The sequence below is a fragment of the Ovis aries genome, chromosome 2 (assembly GCF_016772045.2).
Source record: "Ovis aries strain OAR_USU_Benz2616 breed Rambouillet chromosome 2, ARS-UI_Ramb_v3.0, whole genome shotgun sequence".
Classification (NCBI taxonomy): domain Eukaryota; kingdom Metazoa; phylum Chordata; class Mammalia; order Artiodactyla; family Bovidae; genus Ovis; species Ovis aries.
Window position 1 is genome coordinate 49,550,022 of NC_056055.1, and position 21,289 is coordinate 49,571,310.

At 53.7% G+C, this 21,289-nt stretch overlaps 2 protein-coding genes across 5 annotated transcripts in view; both read left to right on the forward strand.

Moving 5' to 3' along the window:
* Window positions 1-11,810, forward strand: part of TBC1D2 (TBC1 domain family member 2) — a 42,875-nt gene extending 31,065 nt beyond the window's left edge. For both annotated transcript variants that reach the window (XM_004004228.5, XM_027964402.3), the window contains 6 exons: window positions 831-1,024; window positions 2,359-2,835; window positions 7,172-7,292; window positions 9,618-9,803; window positions 10,530-10,651; window positions 11,268-11,810. In XM_004004228.5, coding sequence (XP_004004277.3) covers window positions 831-1,024; window positions 2,359-2,835; window positions 7,172-7,292; window positions 9,618-9,803; window positions 10,530-10,651; window positions 11,268-11,475 — 1,308 coding nt within the window. In that variant the 3' untranslated portion in view covers window positions 11,476-11,810. The remainder of the gene's footprint in view (window positions 1-830; window positions 1,025-2,358; window positions 2,836-7,171; window positions 7,293-9,617; window positions 9,804-10,529; window positions 10,652-11,267) is intronic.
* Window positions 11,811-16,214: 4,404 nt separating this feature from the next.
* CORO2A (coronin 2A) overlaps window positions 16,215-21,289 on the forward strand; it is a 65,884-nt gene continuing 60,809 nt past the window's right edge. Inside the window, exon 1 of one of the 3 annotated variants that reach the window (XM_042243212.2) lies at window positions 16,215-16,468. The gene's annotated coding sequence lies outside the window, so the exon portion shown is untranslated. Of the gene's footprint in view, window positions 16,469-16,748; window positions 16,838-21,289 lie in introns of those variants that run through there. The other 2 variants (XM_012120491.4, XM_042243211.1) reach the window with 2 other exon arrangements.

A 21,289-nucleotide genomic window follows, 5' to 3' on the forward strand; every position in this document is an offset into this window, starting at 1 on the left:
ATCAGAGATGTAGGTGTACACTTCTTCCTGCTTGGAGCAATTAGTGCTGCAGGTGACAGGACCTGAGAGGTCCCCATACAGGCCTGACCGGACTCTTTTCTTCGCTGAGCTTTCTTTAATTAATTCCACCCCACCTTATTAGGTTCAGATGTTCCATTTTCAACAAAATATCACGAGGCATACAAAGAAACAGGAAGATATGGGGGCAGGCAGACGGGGAATGTGCAGTGTGTGCCCCACGAGGTGGGAGAGAGGTGGTGTGCTGGAGGAGCAGAAAAAGCCCCCCAGGTGACATTAGAAGGCACAAGGGCAGTGTCCAGAGCTCCACGTCCATCCCCTGGGCACTGCTCAGGTATACCCCCTAGAGGGAGCTTTCTCTGGGCCAAGTGCCCTGCAAGGGCTTTAGATACCTTGGCTCATCTGAGTCACACAAGAATTCTGAGGCAGACTCTATTATCCCCAGTGTTCGGATGAAGACATTAAAGCACAGAGAGGTTAAGTAATTTTGCTGTAAGTCACCCAGCCTGTAGTTGCTGAACTAGCATGGGACTGCAGGCCATGCAAGAGCCTGTGCTGCCCCTGCCCACCTCTCCCCTCTTGTTTCTGAATCTAGCTCCAGCCCTGGGCCTGGTTCTCTTGCCTGGAGCCCTTTCTGCCTTACTGTAAACTCCTGGGTTCGGGGCTCCTCTCCTTTTCTTCATATGAATGGCTGGGGTCGGAGGGATGGGAGATGAGAGCTGGAAGAAGGGCTGGACTGCCTAAAGCTGTTCAGGCCTCTGGCCCAAGCCCAACCAGGTGGCCTGACCATCCCCCACCTCTCCCTCCCACAGTGCGCCTACCTCCAAGCCCAGAACTGTCGGGTGGAGAGCAAGTACCTGGCAGGGCTGCGGAGGCTGCAGGAGGCCTTGGGGGTGGAGGCCGGCGAGTGCTCAGAGCTCCTGAGGCAGCTCATCCAGGAGGCACTGCAGTGGGAAGCCAGCGAGGCCTCGGCCGACAGCATCGTGCTCAGCCCCGGCACTGTCAGGTGAGCCCAGAGCAGGGCTGGGTCTGCAGGCCCCGGGTGCCGCCAGCCACCCTGCTGCCAGTGCTGCTGACCGGGTGTGAGCGCTGCCCATCCCCTACCTCCTTGTACCTTCAGACGGATGAGCATGTGGTTGGGATGAACCCCATTTTACAGCCGAGAGGCGTGGCAGGCCCCTGCTCAAGACGACACAGCACCTTAGTGTAGCTAACATAGGCCTGCTTCCCGAATTCTGTTTTTTTCCCGCTACCCCAGACTGTCTCCAGAGGTGTTTGTCAGAGAGGGGAGGAGGGGACACAAGCCACCTACCTCCTCTGAGCCAAGCCTTTCCTGAGGACAGTGGACCCGGGCAGTTAAACAGAATGGGTTGTGGCTGGGGTCAAAGGTCCCTAGAGGCTGGGTGGTCCAGTGGCTGGCACCCAAGCTTTGGAGGCGGACTTGGCTTTCTCACTGTGTAACCTTGGACAAGTCACTTTACCTTTCTGAGCCTCCTACTCAGCCTCCCTAAGGCGTAGGCTAAGATCACCAGCTTCGCAGGATCGTGAGGATTAAATGAGATAGCACAGGCAGAGCACATAATCGGGGCAAATGAATGCTGACTGATGAAAGGCTGTGTGGAATGGGTCTCCACTGCTCGGTCCTGCTGCTTCTTGGCGCTGCCTGCTCCCCATCTGGCCTTGGGCTTCCTGGCTGTGGAAGTGTGGCTGTCCAATGGTGGTACAGGCCTCCTCGGACCTAAGGCTTCATGGAGTAATAAGAGGGTTCTTTTTTTTAAAATACTTATTTGTTTGGCTGCATCAGCTCTTGGTTGCAGCATGCAGGATCTTTGTTGCATTATGCAGGATCTTGCACTGTGTCTCCAGACTCTAGTTGTAGCGCACGTGCCCCAGAGCATACAGGCTTCATTAGCCGCAGCGCATAGGCTTAGTTGTTCCACAGCCTGTGGGATCTTAGTTTCCCAAGCAGGGATTGAACCCACGTGCCCTGCATTACAAGGCAAGTTCTTAACCACGGGACCACCAGGGAAGTCCCGAGGGTCCTTTATATTTGCCCAGAATGAATGAGCATATCTCTTTTAGCACTTGCTGTCTAGTCTAGCCCCCAGCAGTTTACATCTGAGGATCTCACTGGGTCTTCATGAGGCAGTGCAGGAGCCCCTGTACCCACTGTACAGAGTAAACTGAGGTCCAGAGCACTGAAGTGACCTGCCCGGAGTCACATGGCCAACTTACAATAAAGCCCCGCAGGCTCCCTGCCCAGGCCCCACCCTCTCCTCACCGACCCTTATCTGGGGAAGGGCCTTGCAAAGTGTTGCTGATGCGGACTTTTGCTGGCAGTGAGTACGACGAGTACGGCTTCCTGACGGTGCCCAGCTATGAGGTGGAGGACCTGAGGCTGCTGGCCAAGATCCAGGCCCTGGAAGTGCACTCCCACCGCCTGCTGGCCCACGAGGCCGTGGAGCGGCCACTGCGGGAGCGCTGGGCCACCCTGGGCGAGCTGGCCCCCTCAGCAGAGCTGAAGCAGCTGCTGCGGGCGGGCGTGCCCCTCGAGCACCGGCCGCGTGTCTGGAGGTGGCTGATCCGCCTCCGCGTCCAGCGCCTGCAGGCCCCTGGCTGCTACCAGGCCCTGCTGAGCCAGGGCCAGGCCTGCAAGCACCCTGCTGCCCGCCAGATCGAGCTGGACCTGAACCGGACCTTCCCCAACAACAAGCACTTCACCTGTCCCACCTCCAGCTTCCCTGACAAGCTCCGCCGGGTGCTACTGGCCTTCTCCTGGCAGAACCCCACCATTGGCTACTGCCAGGGCCTAAACAGGTAAGCTACACAGCCTCGACCTTCCAGGGCACCTCTCTGTCCCTTTGGAGCCACCCAAGAAGCCAGGGAGGTCAACCAGACGGGCACAAGCAGGTGAAAGAACACATTGAAGACAGAGTTGGGCCAGAGCCTGAGGCTCCTCGTCCCGTCCCCTCCCCTGTGACATGTCCTCAGGGTGGTGCCGCTCCCACAGAGAGCACACGAGGGGGCCACTGGGGTCGTGTAACCCACTGCCAGCTCACGTAGTACTGCACAGCTGCCTGGGTCAGGGGTCATTGCTTTAAACAAAATCCACTCGGAGGAGCCCTAGGAAGATAGAATTTGTAACTGAGACAGAGGAAGCTCCTGAAAGTCGGGAAGGAAGTAGGGCTGGGGGCAGATGGCCGTTGCAAGCCGAGGCCACTGCTGCCTCTAGTGGGGCCACAGCACGACCCCAGGGGGTGCCATTCGTGCTGCATCCAAGGAGATGCTGTTCTCTGAGACTGTACAGCCCTCCCTGGAGGTCTCTGACTTCTCATAATACATGGCTGCTTCCTTCTCTCTCAGCAGACCAGCCCCACTGCCATTCTGTGGATATTTCCAGCCCATCCAGACTGTCAGAATAGAGACCTTAGCCCCTGAGTCAAGGCTTTCAGCAACTCACTTGTCAACACCCTCACGTTGCAGGCCTAAATTCCCAAAGGAAGGAGTCTGGCCCAGCCTGGATTAATTTTTACTTCTGGTTCAACAGCAGGAGACAAGGGATGGTAGGGCGGGGCTGGGATGGGGTGACTTGGTAGGGCTGGGACTCGGCCCAACTCTGTCTTCAACATGTCCTTTCGACTGCTTGTCTCCATCTGTTTGACCTCTCTGACTTCTTGGGAGGCTCCAAAGAGACAGAGAGGTGCCTTTCCAGTACTATGGGGAGCTCTCAAGGCTGCCCCCATAGAGGTGGCCTAATCGCAAATATTTCCCAAAGCAAGTTTTGGTTCAACTTAATTTAAACACATATATACTCAGACAAAATTTACATAAGCCATTCATATGTAAGCTCTTTTTTTCAGAATAGGAAGTATATAGCGTTTACCTAACACAGAATAAATATTCAGAGTGTCCCTACTCAAACTGGAATGGTTCCTAAACGTAGCTGTTTTTAATACCTTTTTCCCAGCTCAAATTGGGTGAAGCTGAGCATGTGTTGTTTAGTTGCTGAGTCATGTCCCACTCTTTGTGACCCAATGGACTGTAGCCCACCAGGCTCCTCTGTCCATGGGATTTCCCAGGCAAGAATACTGGAATGGGTTGCCACTTCCTTTTCCATGGGATCTTCTCGACCCAGGAATCGAACCTGCATTTCCTGCATTGGCAGGCGAATTCTTTACCACTGAGCCATCAGGGAAGCCCTGTACATGTACAGTTTCTGGGAATTCAGAGTTAAACCTGAACAGCAATGCCTCTCAGTCTATGCCTCTTTGGAAATTTGTTCAGATTTCACAGTACTCTAAACATCTGCTATAAGGGATGTCCATAGAAATTTACACATTTATTCATTCAGCAGCTGAGCAGAAACGTGCACACTTATCTGTTTGAACATGTTAAAATTCAGAAAGGACAAAACTTTTTAATCCTCTTTAAGATGAGATCTGAAGGGAACTGAAAGCTATGAGATTAGTGTGAATGATTTGTGCATTTCACACAAAGGTCAGGTAGGAGCTAAGACTTAAGGAGAGCCTCCTGGATGCCAGGTACATACCTGATGTCATCTAATCCTCAGGAAAGCCGTGAGAGGTGGGCATTGGTGCCCACATTGCCCAGCTGACACAACAGAGTGTCTGAGAAGCTAAGGAACCTGACCTGGACCTCACTATGCATAGGGGCTAAGCCATCTGCTAACCCTGGTCTCCAGCCCCCAGACCTGGTCCTTCCTACCGTATGCCCACACACTCACAAGCTCACAAGGGGAGCTATAGTGGAGAGTGTGCTGAGAGCACTCAGAAACTTTTTTTCCTGATCAGATATAACTTTTTTGAGAGCAAGAATGGGGTTAGCCACATATGAGTTTTGGAGTCTAATCTATGCTGAAGGAGCAGGGGGAAATTCCCATAGCAAGACAATGTCTAGAGGTAAGCCTTGTGGAAGGCTTGTAGAAGGAAAGAAGCTTCTCCCGGAGTGGAAAGAGACTGCACAGAGGCTGCTGAGGGCTATAGAGGAACAGCTGAGGTATTTCTTTACTTCTTTCTTTGAATGCTGTATTTGTTGGCATTTAGGCAGATATTCATACTATTGCTTTAAATACAAGGTTATTTGTACGGTCCAGGGGATCCCAAAGAGTTGGGCATGACTGAGTGCGCATGCACACACACACACACACACACGCACACACACGTTTGTAATAGAGCCTGTTGAAATGTGGAGAGTGCACTGTATTCTTTCAAAGGCCCTTCAAACCCAGCCCCTTTCACTTGTCTGAGTGCTGCCGTCCAGTGGCAGCCATTAGAACTGCATGTGTGCTGTCTCAAGAGGACAGAACCTGCTTTTATGCAACAAATCCAGCTTGTTTAGAGCATGACAGATATCATAGTAATGATTTAATACTAATTCACAGCAAAATTTTAAAATTCATTTCTCTCTAATATATAAGTAGAGTTATTTAAAGTATTAACAGTTTTTTCTTTTCCACATCACCCTCCTTTGCAGACCTTCTCAGGCCTGAATGTATTCAGCTGGAGTCTGGCTGTAGCCCCAAAAGGTTGATAGGCTCCTAGTGAATGCCAGCAGCCTCTCATCACTAACCATTTTTTCCCAACCAGTTTTAAGTGTACAACTCAATGATCTGGAGTAAATTCACGGAGTTGTGTGGCTGCCATCACAATTCAACTTTAGAGCATTTCCATCACCCCTAAAAGACATCTTGTACCAATTCATAGTCACTCTCCATTCCCACTTGCAGCCCTGGACAACAAATCTTGCTTCTGTTTCTGTGAGTGCTCTTGTGGACATTTCATATGCTAGTCATATGATGTGTGGTCATTTGCATCAAGCTTCTTCCCCGTAGCATGCTCTTAAGGTTCCTCCTTGCCATAGCATATGTTTTGTTCTTTTTTTACTGAGCTACGTTCCACTGCACGGATGTGCCATACTTTGAGTATCCACTAACCAGCTGATGGGCATTTGGATTGTTTCTACCTTTTGGCTATTATGAATAATGCCACGAACATTCCTGGGTGGTGTATTCTCAGATTCACCCTGGGGACTTCCCTGGCGATCCAGTGGTTAAGACTCTGTGCTTCCACTGCAGGGGACACAGGCTCGATCCTTGGTCAGGAACTAAGATCCTGAATGCTGTTTGGCATGGCCAAAAAGCCAAAAAAAAAAAAAAAAAAGATGCACCCTGGATGAAATCTGCCAGGGAAGGAGAGAAAATCGTGCTTCTTCCAGGCAGACATCCCTGCTCAGCACTGTGGGGTTTTCTTCTTTTTCATCCATGATCTCTAGAGCGTCGTGATAACTCTGGGGGAGAGGGGAAGCAAAGGAGGAAAGGAATTCTGAGTACTGAGCGCCTGGTGGGTGCCAGACAGTGACCAAGATGCTGTGTGTCTGTCGCCTTCGTGTCTCAGGCCTGGGAGGGGGCTATTGTTAACCCCCGTTGACAGGTAATAAGAGTGGGGCAGAGAGAGACGAACACGCTTGCCAAGGTCTCAAAGCCTGTGAATATTAAGGTGAGGGCAGCTAAACTTTATAAAGAGATCTCACTGCATGTTAGGCACTGTGCACGCACGCTAAGTTGCGTCAGACTCTTCGCGACCCCCTGGACTACAGCCCACCAGGCTCCTCCGTCCATAGAATTCTCCAGGCAAGAATACTGGGGTGGGTTGCCATGCCCTCCTCCAAGAGATCTTCCCAACCCAAGGATCAAACCCGCGTCTCATGTCTGCCACGTTGGCAGGTGGGTTCTTTACCACTAGCGCCACTTGGGAAGCCCATTAGGCACTGTGCTAGCCAGTTAGTGTGTATTTACTCCGTTCGTCCTTGAAACAGTCCTAGGATTATTGTGAGGCTGAGGCTCAGAGAGGTTAAGGGCCTTGCGCACAGTCACCCAGCAAGGAAGCTACAGGACCGGCATTCATACCCAGGCAACAGGACTCCAGAGGCCCTGCTCTAAGATGATCCCCATTGCTCCATAAATCTCCTAGGTAGTCCTCTTCAAAAGCATGTTCATCTCGCCCCAGTTCCCAGGAACACCAGCCTGGTCAGGGAGTGTGGTGGGGAGGACACGCCCCAGGGAGCCGCACCTGCCCCGGGCTGCTCGGTTATGACTGCCACGGATCACTCCAGGCCTGCTTTCCTCCCACTCCAGACTGGCGGCCATCGCTCTGCTGGTCCTGGATGAGGAGGAGAGTGCCTTCTGGTGTCTGGTGGCCATCGTGGAGACCATCATGCCCGCTGACTACTACAGCAAGACGCTCTTGGCATCCCAGGTGAGCCGGTCAGGGAGAGGATTGGGGGCCACGCAGGTTGGTACCACTGAATTGTTCCTAAGAGCCAATGAATTTCTGAATCTCCATTTCTCCCTCTGTACAGTGGGCCAATAAACCCTGCTCTGGGACTGCTGTGATATTCCAGTGAGCTGATGGCCTTGAGAATTGTCAGGGCCCTGCCCACACCATAGGTTGTTGTTACTCCAGTGAGGACATTGTGTTATGAGAGGCAGCAGATATCCTAGGGAAGGGAGGAGGAGGAAATCTAGTGCCACTTGGTGTTTGCCAGCTGAGAGTTTCAAAAGAGAGGTCAGGTAACAAGGAAGCTGCGACTTGGGAGGGCGGGACGACTAGGGTGCTTCACAGGCTCCCATAATCGCCTGCTAAGAACCAGCTGCCTCTGTCCTTTCACAGCCCCTGCACTGCCCTCTGAGCGCAGGCCAGCCCTGGGGTCAGGCAGAGCTAGGGTCAGAACCGGCCCCTCGGAAGACAGCCTTGTGCCCTTGGCAGGTGGCATCACCTCTCCGAACCTCAGGCCTGCCTGCTTCTGAATGGGCGTGGCACTGCTTCCCGGGATTGTTGAGAGGTGCAAATGCAAGACCGTCTCACACCTCCTCCCTCCAGCCTCTCCCTCCTCACCCCTTGTCCTGTTCTTGCTGCATCGGTGCCTCTGCTTGATGAAGAGACAGATGCTACTCAGAGGGAGCCTTCTCACTCCCCGTCGAAACCTACCAAGCCATTACCTGCACCGCCCCCGCCCCCCATCCTGTTCCCCTTTCCTACTTCAAGCACCGTTTTCTCCTTCTGGGTGGAGAGGTGAGGAGAGAGATCAGGGATGGAGATGAAGACTTAGGAGTCATCAGGAAATAGGTGGTGAATCAGGTGAGGATTGTGTTTTGCTGTGTGGCAGGGAGGCCCAACTTAATAGTACCTTTTTTGGTAGGCTCCAGGGATTTTTTGATGATGGCTATTCAGCAGTTAGTTGTGATTTTGTGGTTTTCATAAGAAGGGGTGAGTTCACTTCCTTCTACTCCTCCAACTTGAGCTAATCTCTCCTGCTGCTGCTAAGTCACTTCAGTCGTGTCCAACTCTGTGCAACCCCATAGACAGCAGCCCACCAGGCTCCCCCGTCCCTGGGATTCTCCAGGCAAGAACACTGGAGTGGGTTGCCATTTCCTTCTCCAGTGCATGAAAGTGAAAAGTGAAAGTGAAGTCGCTCAGTCGTGTCCAACTTAGCAACCCCGTGGACTGCAGCCCACCAGGCTCCTCCATCCATGGGATTTTCCAGGCAAGAGTACTGGAGTGGGGTGCCATTGAGTGGCTTAAATGAAGGATTATTTTTCACAGATAATGAGAAAGGTAAAGGCTCTTTCTGGCTGTCCTTATCACAGGATGGCCACACCATCTCTGGTCATGTATTTTCTCAAATACAGAAAATTTCAAATGTACAAAAACAGAAAGTGTAATGAACCTCCACGTATTCATTATCTAGCTTCAATAATTATCAACACAGGGAGGCTAGTACTATTCCCACCTATACTCACACCATTCCCCCTACTTTGATGACCTTGAAGTAAATCTCAGACGTCATCAGTCCATCCATGCATCCTTCAGCGGGTTCAGTGGCATCTTAGATTTAGTGAGTTACCCTAGGCTTTGAGCTCCACAGCAGACCTGGAGTTCAGGGTGAGGAAGGAAGGAAGAGGGTGTTCACCACAGCCGAGAGCTAAGTCTGGAAGAAGACTTAAACGGGGAGAAGGCTGAGAAACCAGCAGTTCCAAGAAAGAAAGAGCAAGAGGACCCTAAAATGAGCTCATCACTGAGATAGGAGCAACCACAGAACAACCATATCCTAGGGCAGGGAAGGAGCTAGTGCTGGGTGTAATCAACCAGGTCCAGTGAAACAAGGACTGAGGCATGACAGTGACCACGCTCAGCAGCAGCACCTCTGGGCCCCACGACCTTGCCCTGAGCATCTGGTGCATCAAACCCAAAATAGGTGCAAAGTCGTGGTTGTGGTGTCAACCGATCCAAGCCTCAGCTCCTGCTTGGCTTGGCGTTCAGGATAAAGGGGCCCAAACTCCATGGGCTAAGAACTTCTGATCTACAGAGACCTCTGCATCAGAGCTCCAACCTGGAAGGCTGTTCACCTATGGAGTGACGTGTCTCCCTGTCAGGCTGGGCACCAGCTCCTCCGGACACTCTGTGCCCCAAGACAGGGCAGGACCCACTGGGAGCAGCCCCAGGGCTGGGTGTGACGGGTAGACGGGAAGCAGGCAGCCCCTCCTGCAGGGTGGCAGCCATCGGGTCCTCTCTTGGCTGCAGGTGGACCAGCGGGTGCTACAGGACCTCCTCTTGGAGAAGCTGCCCAGGCTGATGGCCCACCTGGGGCAGCGCCGCGTGGACCTGTCCTTCATCACCTTCAACTGGTTCCTTGTGGTCTTTGCAGACAGTCTCATCAGCAACATCCTCCTCCAGGTCTGGGACGCCTTCCTCTACGAGGGCATCAAGGTAGGGCTCTGCAGAGGGTGAGCAGGAGGGTCCTGAGCAAGTCCCTGCCTCCTCTTGAGTCTTGACTCTGCCCCTGGCTGATGGGAGGATGGAGCCCAGCCAGCAGGGCTCTGGGGGACCTCTCTAGGGAGCCTGGCTTCATCAGCTCAAGCGCTCTGCACCCCTGAGAGGAAGTGGCGCTTCTGCCTCTGAAGACCATGCTAGAGCTGGGAGGATTCCCTTCCCCTGGACAGGGGGCTCCAGCCTGCTCAGAAGGCACACCACTGCTGCCTCCCCCTCCTCCTGTTCAGACAGAGCCCTAGACAGGACGGCTTCTCCCAGCTCTGCCCTTTTCCTTGCGAGGAAACCCTTGGCAGGCCCTCCCCTGGCCTCCGCCACGTTTCCCCATAGTGGTGGACCTCACAGTTCACCAAGCACCCTCAGATCCATCTCTCCATGCAATTCCTGCTAGCACCCCAGGTAAAGACAGGGTTACCCTCATTAGATCCAACAGAGGCAACACCTTGCCCAGGCTCCCAGGACAGTCAGGCTCCCAATCCCGACTGCCAGCTGAGCTCCCCATGCGGTTTCCAGCCACCCCCACCTTGGCTTTGCCCCACATGTTTCTTCCAAGCCTCCCATCTCTGCAGCCTGCCCAGGGCTGTCCACACCGCCTGGGGGTGTGGGTTCTGGGGCTTCCCTGCCCTTGCTCCCTATCCCCACCCTGAACCCCACTCTGCCCCCCAGGTGGTGTTCCGCTATGCCTTGGCCATCTTCAAGTACAATGAGGAGGCACTCCTGAGGCTACAGGATAGCCTGGAAATCTACCAGTACCTGCATTTCTTCACCAAGACCATCTGTGACAGCCGGTGAGACCCGCTTCTGCCCCCACCCTTCCACCCCCGCAACATGTGCGAGCCCAGGACACAGAGCAGAGAGGCGGCTGCTGTTCCCAGTGCAGGTTCATTAGCAACACTGACCCTCCATCACAGCTTGGAGATCTTAGGGACATCCCACTGCCTCCGAATCTGTCCCCTTAACATGGCGTTCAAGGACAGCACGCAGTTTCATTTCTTGCCCACCTTCTCCAGCCCCCAACACCCATGCCCTAGGATCCTGCCCAACAGAGCTATCTGAGTTCCCAGGACAGCCTCCATCTCTGGGCTTCTGGCCCTGCAGGTTCTTCTGCTTAGAATGCCTCCCTGCACTCCCACCAGCACCGTGTTTGTCTCGCCCACCTGTGCTTTTTCCTCAAAACTCAGCTCATAGTCCCCTCCTCCAGGAAGCCTTCCCTGACCAACTTGCTCTTCCAAGGTTAGAGGTCCCTCAGCCCTAAGTTTCCTCCTGCCTCAGTACTTATCACTTCAGATGGAAACTGTCTTCTCAGTCACTGTTTCCTCTCAGGAAAGGGCCTCGGCTGCCTGAGCGGAGTGAACACAGGGGTGCCCAGGATGCCTGCTGACTCTGACTCTGCTTTCTCCCCAGGAAGCTGATGCACATCGCCTTCAACGACATGAACCCCTTTCCCATGAAACAGCTGCGCCAGCTGCGGGCGGCCCACCGGGAGCGGCTGGAGGCCGAGCTGAATGAACTGGAGCAGCTCAAGGCCGAGTACCTGGAGACCCGGGCAGCCCAGGGCCCCTCGGTGTCCGAGGGTTGCCCCAGCGAGGATGAGGGGGAGGCAGAGCCCTGACATGGCTGCCTGCCCTCCCCAAGCCCTTTCTCGCCCTGGGCTGGCAGGCCCAGAGAAGGACAGCCATGCAGCGATATGTGACCCTGGGCAAGTCCCTTCTCCTCTCTGGGACTCAGTCTCCCCATTGAAACATTGGCTTCTGAAGCCACTGGTTGGGTTTTCTCCTCATGAGCACACCCAGGATGCACCCCTTCTCATTTCCTCTGCAGAGCACTTTAGCACCCAGACAAGCAAGAGTGCTGTCTTTAATAGGGTTAACCTTGAACATTCTCTAAGCTTTATCTGTGTATAACAGTGTAAATACTGGAAATAGTTCACAAGCTCTGGAACCTAAACAGTTCTCAGTAACTGGTTGTTCCTGGGTGGGCCTGGGGCTCCAGGATGTCGCACCACCAGGGCCTTCTCAGCCTAGGACGTCTGTTGCTGCTGTTTCTCATGGTGTCTCTGCAGGGCCAGTCCTGGTTCCCGGAGGAGCTGGGTCCATATGCATTTACAGCTCCTGTCTTTGTGGGCGACAGCATCTCTCAAATACTGGTTGGGCTTCCCACCTACCCGTTTCCTGAGCCTTTCATCTGCCCTCTCCTTTCTCCTCACAGCCCATCTGGGGTGTTGGGGGGTTTCTAGGGAAACCCCTGTCCACCACCAAGAGAAACTTGGTGCGAGGATTGAACAGAGAGCCCTGATTAGCTGCCAAAGTCTGATCTCCCACCACCAACTTCATAGTCAGGGGCAGGAAGAGTCACCTCTTTGAAAACTGGGTGGTTGGGAGAGAGAGAAAAAGGTGGTGAGACAGACAGAGCCTGCAGCCAGGTCAGGGCTCGCTTGTGCAGAACTCAGCTCCAGTTCTGGGCTCTTCCAGGCCCTTCCTCAGCAGACAGGCTTCCCCCATCCCCCTCCGTGCAGGGGGTCGAGGCTGTACAAGTGATGTGAGCAGCTCATTGCTCAGCAAAGCCTGTGACTGTCTGCCAGGCTAGCCTTGGGCTCAGCAATCTTTGCTATGAGGGCCTAGGGTAGGGCTTCTCACAGAAAAGCCTCCTGCTCTGATCCAAGGTTCTTTTCGAGGCTTGGGAGGGAGGCCACACCCATTGCTGGGGACAGGGACAGGCCCTTCTCTCACCCACCAGTGTGAGCTTGGAGGGGTTGGCGCACCAGACCCTTTGTTCCCTCCCATCACCAGCCCCAGGGAGGGGACCCTCAGGGTTCCTTTCCTCCCACATCCATCAGGGCAGCTGCCCAGCTCAGTTTCCTGTGAACACTGTACACCAAGGCTTGATGGCCTTTTCATATTTGCTAAACTTTTTTTGTCTGCTGAGGTCCTTTCACCAACAAACAGTAACTATGAAGCATGATGGTGGTCTGAGAGCAGCCTGGGGGGGGTGGGTCCTGGCTGCACCCCCAACAGGTTGCAGGCCGTATCCCTCAGGGCCATCACCAAGAAGACTGGGGGTCCAGCCTCCTGGAACGCCGGGAGGGTTAAAGGAGATGATGCTGGTGCTGAGTCGGCTTACCCGGCAGAGTGAAGCACACAGCCTTGGCAGTGAATGACCTTTTCATAAAGAAGGCATAACCAGGAGGGCCCTGGGGGCCAGAAAAGGCCCACGGTTCCAGGAGAGACTGGGTCCAGCTGGTCCCTCTGACTCCAGCCTTTAAAACCAGATTCCCTCCTCGGCAAAAGTACAGCATGTGACCCCAGCTCAGACCAGGGCTGCTGGATAAAGCACCCCCACCCCTCCCCTCCGGTATGCCACCCGCCTCTGCCCCCACCTCCCTTTGCTCCTTCCCTCATCCTTTGTCTTCACTTGTCTTCCCTCTGCTTCATCTCTCCCCACCCGCCCCTGCCACACACACATACACACACGCCACGCCCGGGCAGAGAAGTTCTGCCCAAAGTTGAGAGTGTCTATCCCCTCCTCCTCCTTCACTGGGAGGGGTGGTACTATGCAACTGACCCAGCACTGTCACCTCTGGTTCCTACCTGGCTGCACCACAGTACCACCTGAGTGCTGGGTCAGAGCCTGTTGTGGGGCATGGGTGTTGTGGTGCAGCAACAGGATTGGGGACCACAGGCAACAAGGACTGAGTAGTGGGGCCTCCAGCCCGGTATCGGGGAGCTGGAGCGAGAGCCAGGAATGTGAACTGCCTGTCCTAGAGCACCCACTCACTCCAGACAGAGCTTGATTTACAGATGAGACGGCTCAGAGAGGTTAACCAACTTGCCCAAAGTCACAAAAGCCACAAGTGTTTTAAGCCATCCTTAAGCCTTAGAGGCTGCTAACTGGAAAATCCAGAGAGAGCTCCTCCAAGCTAGAACACCTCCCCCCAAGAACCCAGGAGAAAGGGCAAGCTTGGCCTATGGCCTCCTGAGCTGTGAGGGCTGGTGGGGATACCCCAGGCAAAGGAAAATGGGAGGAAGAACCATCTACATGACAAGGGAGGCTATAGCAGGGAGTTGGGGGTGGGGTTGAACTCCGAGAATCTCTGGGGCGGCTGCTGCTCCTTGGGAGCCTGCCCACCCTCCCTCAGCTCTTCCTGAAAGGCATTTGGGGCCCAGCCCCAGTGTCAGGTTCCTGGCCCCGCACCACAGCTGTCGCCCCCACCACCCCCAGGGATTGCTGCCTTCCTGGCTGGAGGATCTGATCCCTCACAGCCCCACCTCTCTACCCAGGGTTGGGCCCCCCAGCTCAGAGCATCCCTCTCCCAGACACGAGGCCCCCAGCAATCAGGACACGCTCCATTCTACAGGTGAGGGAAAGGAGTTACCCAGGGAACCTTCCCGGGGCAATATCCCTAAGAGTAAAGGGGCTCCTCAAAACAGCAGGGGGGCACTGTGGAAGATCCATACCCTAAAGTAGGAGATGCACATTCACTTCTACAGGATGCCTATGTTCAGGGTGCTCTCCCGCGTGTTCAGAACCTCCCCCTAACCCTGATCCTCTGAGGTGCACGTCCCCTCCTTCCTCAGCTCAACCTGCCATGAGCACAGGACCACCTTGTACAGAAAGCTCCATGCTGGGCAGATAGGGGAGAACTTGCCACTGTCTCTCACACACTGCACACATACACAGGTTCTGGTCACCCAGAAGACATTTACCCACATGTGGCAGGTTAATTTTTAAAAAAGGAAATTTGGGCTACACCACACAACAGGTAGGATCTTAGTTCCCCAACCACCGGTTGAAACTTGCACCCTCTGCCTTCGATGAACAGAGTCTTAACCACTGGACCACCAGGAAAGTCCCAACACACAGCAAATTGAACAAAGGCCATGCTGACACAGGAAGGGGTTGGATTTCTGGCCTATCTCAATCAGCAGTAAGGCCCAATAGAAGACTTTGGGACCAGACCTATTGTGTGTTTCCTAGCTAGAGACCCCTGGGTAGGTCATTCCCATTCTGGCCTCAGTTTCCCCATGTGTGCACTTCAGATAGTCAGCAGATGTTGATGTTCAGTTGCCCAGTTGAGTCCGACTCTTTGCTTCGCCATGGACTGCAGCATGCCCGGCCACCCTGTCCCTCACAAGTTCACGTCTATTGCATCCATGATGCTATCCAGCCAGCTATCTTATCCTCTAACACCCTCTCCTTCTGCCCTCAGTCTTTCCCAGCATCAGGGACTTTTCCAATGAGTCAGCTGTTCACATCAGATGACCAAAATACTGGAGCCTCAGCTTCAGCATCAGTCCTCCCAACAAGTATTCAGGGTTGATTTCCCTTAAGATTGACTGGTTTGCTCTCCTTGCTGCCCAAGTAACTCTCAGGAGTCTTCTCCAACACCACCGTTCGAAGCCATCAATTCTTTGCTGCTCTGCCTTCTTCACAGTTCAGCTCTCACAACCAAACGTGACCACTGGGCAGGCGGTCTTCATCAGATGGATCAGTGTTAGGAGGAAGGAAGGGGCAGGGGAGGAGGAGCACACCTACACAGCATCTCTAGGGAGAGTCCCAGGGTGTGTCTATTGCAGAGCCCACCAATGGCCTCCCCACCGGTCTATATGCCCAGGCCCCCCAGAAAGGCCTCTGTCAACCAGCCTGTCCCCAAACGCCGTCCCAGCCACCCACTATCATGGCACAGAGGGGTAAGAGGCAGATACACCGCTGGGAGGTCACACCCACTGGAATCTGGGAAGACTTCCCGGAGAGGGACGTTGGTACTGGCCTTGGAAGGAAGGACAGTAGGAGGTGAGGGAAGAGAACTCCAGGCAGAGGGGACAGCGTGAACAAAGGCATAGATGTGTGACAGTGCAAGGGAGTGCACCAGTTACTGGCCCTGGCACTATGCGAATTAAGACGTTGAGGTGAATTAACAGTTACTGAGCCACGTACTGTTCTAGCTCCTAGAGATACACCACTAAACAAAGAGCTCTTCTCAAGAGAGGTGGTGTGGTAGTGTAGTTATAAGCTTGGGGTTGGGAGCCACTCTACCTAGGGTTGAATTACTACCTGTGTGATCTTAGGCAAACTACTTAACCTCTCTGTGCCTTAGCTTCCTCATGTGTAAAATAGATGAGTAACAGGTAACCTCATAGGTTTGTGTGATGTAAACTATGGTGATGCATTGAAGGTGCCTAGAACTGTGCCTGGCTCATTAAGTGCTAGCTGATGGTATTCCTAAAAGGCTGGACCACCCCCATCTCTGTCCCAGTGCCTAGCGTGCAAAACCCCATAGCCGGCGGGAACGGGCAGCAGCGCCCCCTCCTGGCCACAGAGAGAAAGAAGGGCGTCCTCCGGGTCCTCCCCGCCCTCTTCCTGCAGGCTTACTGAGAAGCCTAAGGAATTACTCCACCAGCCCAGGTTCACAGAGCGCTGCTCCCGAGGTCGGCTCTGCGCACGCACTTCACCAGGCAGGTAAATTAGATCGTCTCATCTAATTTTCAAACAGCTCTCTGAGGCAGACACAGTTACTGCTTCCCTTTCATCAGGGGCGTAACTGAGGCTCCCGGAAGGTCGAGTCCCTTGTTCCAAGCCATTCGGCGAGGGAGCGGCGGGGCGCGAAGGTAGGCGAGTATGACTGTCCCCAGCCTCGGCTCGGTTAGCCGGGCAGCCCGCCCCAATCACTGCGGCGTGTGCACGCGGGTGTGCGCGCCCGTTCTGCGCGCGTGTGCGCGCTCCGGGACCAGTCCCGGGGGCCAGGAGCGCGGACAAGGGCTCGAGAAAGGAGGGGTGGCCCCCGAACTCGCGGGGCGCGAGGGCGGGGCATGTGCCTAGCCCTTGCCCCGCCCACCGGCCCCACCCGCCGACTTCGGTGGGGAGGAGGAGGCGGCGGCGCTGGGCTCCGGGACTCGGAGGCGGCTAAGAGCGCGGAGCCGGAGCTGGACGCCGCCGCCGCCGCCACCGCCACCGCCACCTGCGCGGCAGTCATCAAGGTAGGGCGGCCCCGGGCCGCCGGCCATACCTTCCCGGTTTGTGCGATGTGTGCGCGCTGCGCCTCCGGGCTGCAGCGCATGGGGAGGGATGCTGGGGCTCGGCGCACCGCGGGGGACCCGGCGGGGCGCGGGGGACCTGGCTTCCAGCCCCTCCGCGTGACCTTGCACAAAGCACTGCTCCTCTCCAGGCCTCAGTTTCCCCATCGGAATAGCCGGCGCAGTGGTGGCACGTTCCTCGCCTGACTGTTAGAGTAGGGGCCGCCTCAGGCTCCAGCCTCCCGACGGCGCGGGGCCCGCATGGGCACTGTCTGCGCAGCCCACCCGGAGTGAGCGCAGCTCATGCTGGGTGTGGCTGGCCGTGCCCGTCAGCCTCCTTCCCGCCCCCCGCTAGCGGCCTGGGTGCCTCGCGGGACCCGTGTGGTACTCGACCCTCTCCTGGCTGAGAAACCTGCTGGACCTCAGCTTCCGGGCACGAGAAATAGGCAGGGGGAGCGGACACCCCCCAGGTCCCTGTGGAGCCGGCCTGGGCATGCAGGGTGGAGCCATCAGAGTCTGCCAGCCAAGTCTACCTCGCGGTCTGGGGCGGCGGGAGCCCTGGGCTGGAGGTAGTGGGGGCCTTGGCCCCAGACTTGCCTAGACCAGACCTGTGCAAGCACCTGGATTTAGGGAATGGTGCGGAACCTGCCCTCCCCATACCCTTCCCTTCCTTTCCCCACCAGGTGCTGACGCTCAGCTCGGTGTCCCAGCCTGCTGGGATAGGGCTAGGTCCATGCATGGACCCCAGAGGGGCTCCAGCACCGGGAGAGCCATGTCTGGGTGGGGTTGGGTCTGGGACAGAGCAGGTGTCGGAGGGACTGTGTGTGGCTCCAGACTCTCTGTGTAAAGAAGAATCTTGGCATTTGGCCCAGCCCCTTGGTCAGATCCCCTCTGGAAGGTCTTACTGCCCAGTTGCACACCCCTTATTATGGGAATCTCACTAGCTGCAAACAGAGCTAGGATCTGCTAGTCCTGCTCTGAGCACACAGACAACATCTGACTCCTCCCTGCCTCCCAACCTGGGGTAGTCATCTGGACCCTTAAGCCAGTTCACCTCAGGGATAAACAGCCCCACATCCAACATTGTTTCTCCTGTTGGAGTTGAAGAGAGCCAAGGCGGGACCAGGAAGCTGAGGTGTCTGCCCCAGAGGGGGCAGTAGTCAGCCTGGGGCTTGTTCACAACCCACTTCCTTAGGATTTACCTGCAGGTGAGCAGCTGCCTTAGGTCTGGAGTGAGAGGAGCCAGAGGAGCCTCTCTCCGGACCTTATCCTCTCCTGTCACCCGCCCTGATTGAGGGAGCAGGTTCAGAGCATCAGGTCTGGGCCTTCTGGTCTCCCTTGTCCTCCCACGAGACCTGTCCCTCACCTGGGAGCTTTCTTACAGCCAAAAAAAGGGCTGCTGGGGCAGGGGGTGCCCGCTGGGTCCTCAGAGGTGTGTGAGCAGAGGTTGGCCAAGCACTTGCTGAGGGTGAGCTACCTTTGACTGCAAGTCTGGGACTCTCAGGCTGAAGTAGCGTGACCACGACCTTACCTTCTGGCCATGGAGGAGCTGCACGGGACTTGAGGCTAGACCACAGATGAGTGTTATTATTCCCTCGTAAAAGCAGACTAAGTATCTGTCCTGTCACTCAAGTGTAGCTCCCTCGCACAGGCTTAAGTGCTCCCTGTGTCTCCTGTCGTCTCTACCTGCGTATAATCCGGGCTTTGTTTTCCTGTTCCACTAGTCCAAGCTGTTTGGACCTTGATTTAGAGGTATGACAGATCCTGGGTATTAAACAGTCATCCTAGGCCAATAATTTTAAAATGCACCATGGAATTATGAAATATCTAAGCTGAAAGGAATCTTAAAAAATCATCTCATTCAACCCCGTCATTTTACAGATAGATATCCTCTGTCCCTGGAGGGGATGTGACTTGTCAAAGATCACACAGCAGACAAGCAACCAAGCCCAGAGATCTTTATTCCAGGCCTTGTGTGTATGTCTGAAAACACATACCATATAGTAAATGAAAGTACTCTATTTATTCCAAAATTAGCAGAAATAAATGTAAAAGGATAAAACTCTATGCTGGTAAAGCTATAGGGATTCTCCAGTAGCATTTAATTTTACAGGGCAATCTGGCAGCTTGTTCCAAAAGTCCATGAAAATGGTCCTAACTTCCGTTTGCCCCTAGCCTTCCACTTTGAGGACTTTCCCCTAAGGAAGTAATTATAGGAGAGATGAGTGTAATGCTGTTATTTACAAGAAGTTATCTTATGGTAAAGAAGTGTTTGGTGTTTTACTACAGCTGAATAAGCATTTCTTTTAAAAAGTACAGCTTTTAAAATAATGATACTGAAGTTTCCATTACCAGAGTCTGGCTAACACAGGAGCAGTGTGGTCCAGAGGAAAAGCCACAAGACTCATGTTAGCATAGAGTCAGCCAAGGTTCTTCCTCACCCCATCCTGTGATCTCAGGTCAATTCCTGCCCTCTTCTGTACCTCACTTCCCCTACCTGTGAAGTGGGGTAGATTCAGTGATTGCTGAATTTCCTTGAGCTCTGGACAACTCACGTTCTAGACTGAGCAAATCTCTGTAGCAAAAGCCTTTATTAGGAGGAGCAGGGAACACAAGGATAACCAAAGAATGTTCCAGCCTCCGTACCCCATGACCCCATCATTAAATAAATCCTCTTAGAGGCAAACAACTAGCTAGCATTTTTCTTCTAGGAAAGGGGTTTCCCTCAGCCTTAGAGCTTTGTTATCTTGAAATGGCCAGAACCTGGATTATTTTAGGGGACAGAGATTTTCCAGGAGGATCAGAAAATAATTCACCAAGATTCTCCATGTATTATTTTATGTTGCCTCCTTCAGAACAGATTATAGGTGTTTAGCAATCACACCTATTATGAAGGGCCAGGAGTTGGGGAGCAAACATTTACTGGACACCTACTTTGTACTACCCCTTGAGGTGCCTCCCGGGGGCCTGCAGGTCACCATGGGAAATGTATTAAGTTAAACTATGTGAAAAGGCCAATATCTGGCTACTTTTGACTTACAAGAAATGGCCATTTTATTTGGTTCAGCCTAAATGGAAAAAGATATAATTAAAAAGCACTGTGTTCCTTACCATATAATTGAGAGATTGGCAGGGTGTGGTGGGGGAAAGAGTGATTAGATTACTGTATAAGCTCAGAGAAGTCATGGAGGAAGAACATGGGAGCCTTGCCTTGAATTATCAATAACAATTATAATAAGCTAATATTTATTGAGTAGTTACCACCTGCCTGATTGTCCTAAGGGCTTCACATTTGATCATTCAGCCTTTCATTTATTAAACACCTTCACTGCACTAGGTTATTTTCTAGGTATGGTGAGGAGGGGTTCTTGACAGTAAACAAAATAGATTTTAAAAAAATCTGTCTTAAAGGAGCTTACAGTCTGATAGGAAAAGAAGACAGACAATAAAATAGGTGGTGATAAATGAGATGGAGCAAATAAAACATAAGAGGATATTTCAAGTGTGTGAGGGAGAATGAAAGGGAAGAGTTGTGGTTTCAAATAGTTGGTGGGGAGAATCACTGAGAAGGTGACCTTTGGGAGAAGGCTTGGCTGATTCCTGGGGGAAGAGCTGTCCAGATGGAAGGAATGACCAGTGCAAAAGCCCTAAGGTAGGACCATGCTTGGCACCTTCAGGAAGAGCAGACTAGCGTAGTGGTAAGAGGAAGAGGATACAGGTGAGGGAGGCTCGTGGTCAGATTGTGTACCCCGTCTCATGCAGTATGGTATTCGGTAAGTTTGAGGGAGGTACGATTTTTCTGTTTTTCATTTAAAGGAACAGAGATACAGAGAGTTTCAGTAACTTGGTGAAACATTGTTTCATAGAGGAGCTAGGGCTTTTTGTCAAGCCTAGTAGGAGCCTTGCCTGGAGAATCCCATGGATGGAGGAGCCTGGAAGGCTGCAGTCCATGGGGTCGCTGAGGGTCAGGCATGACTGAGTGACTTCACTTTCACTTTTCACTTTCATGCATTGGAGAAGGAAATGGCAACCCACTCCAGTGTTCTCGCCTGGAGAATCCCAGGGACAGGGGAGCCTGGTGGGCTGCCGTCTCTGGGGTCGCGCAGAGTCGGACACAACTGACGCTGCTTAGCAGCAGCAGCAGGAGCCGTGGAAAGCTTTGAACAAGGAAAGAGCATGACCACATGTGAGTGTTGCTGCGATTCTTTTGGGTACAGAGAGAAGGCTGTGGACAGAGTCTAGGGCTGGAATGATGAAGCTAGACCAGGGCAGCATGAACCATTGAACATGGGGGCAGAGGATCTGCTGAGCTTGGCCCTTGGGGTGAAATAGGAATCCAAGCCAGAGGAGGAGGAAGCCATGCTGGCTTTGGGCCTTCTTTATTTCAGTCAGTTCAGTTCAGTCGCTCAGTCATGT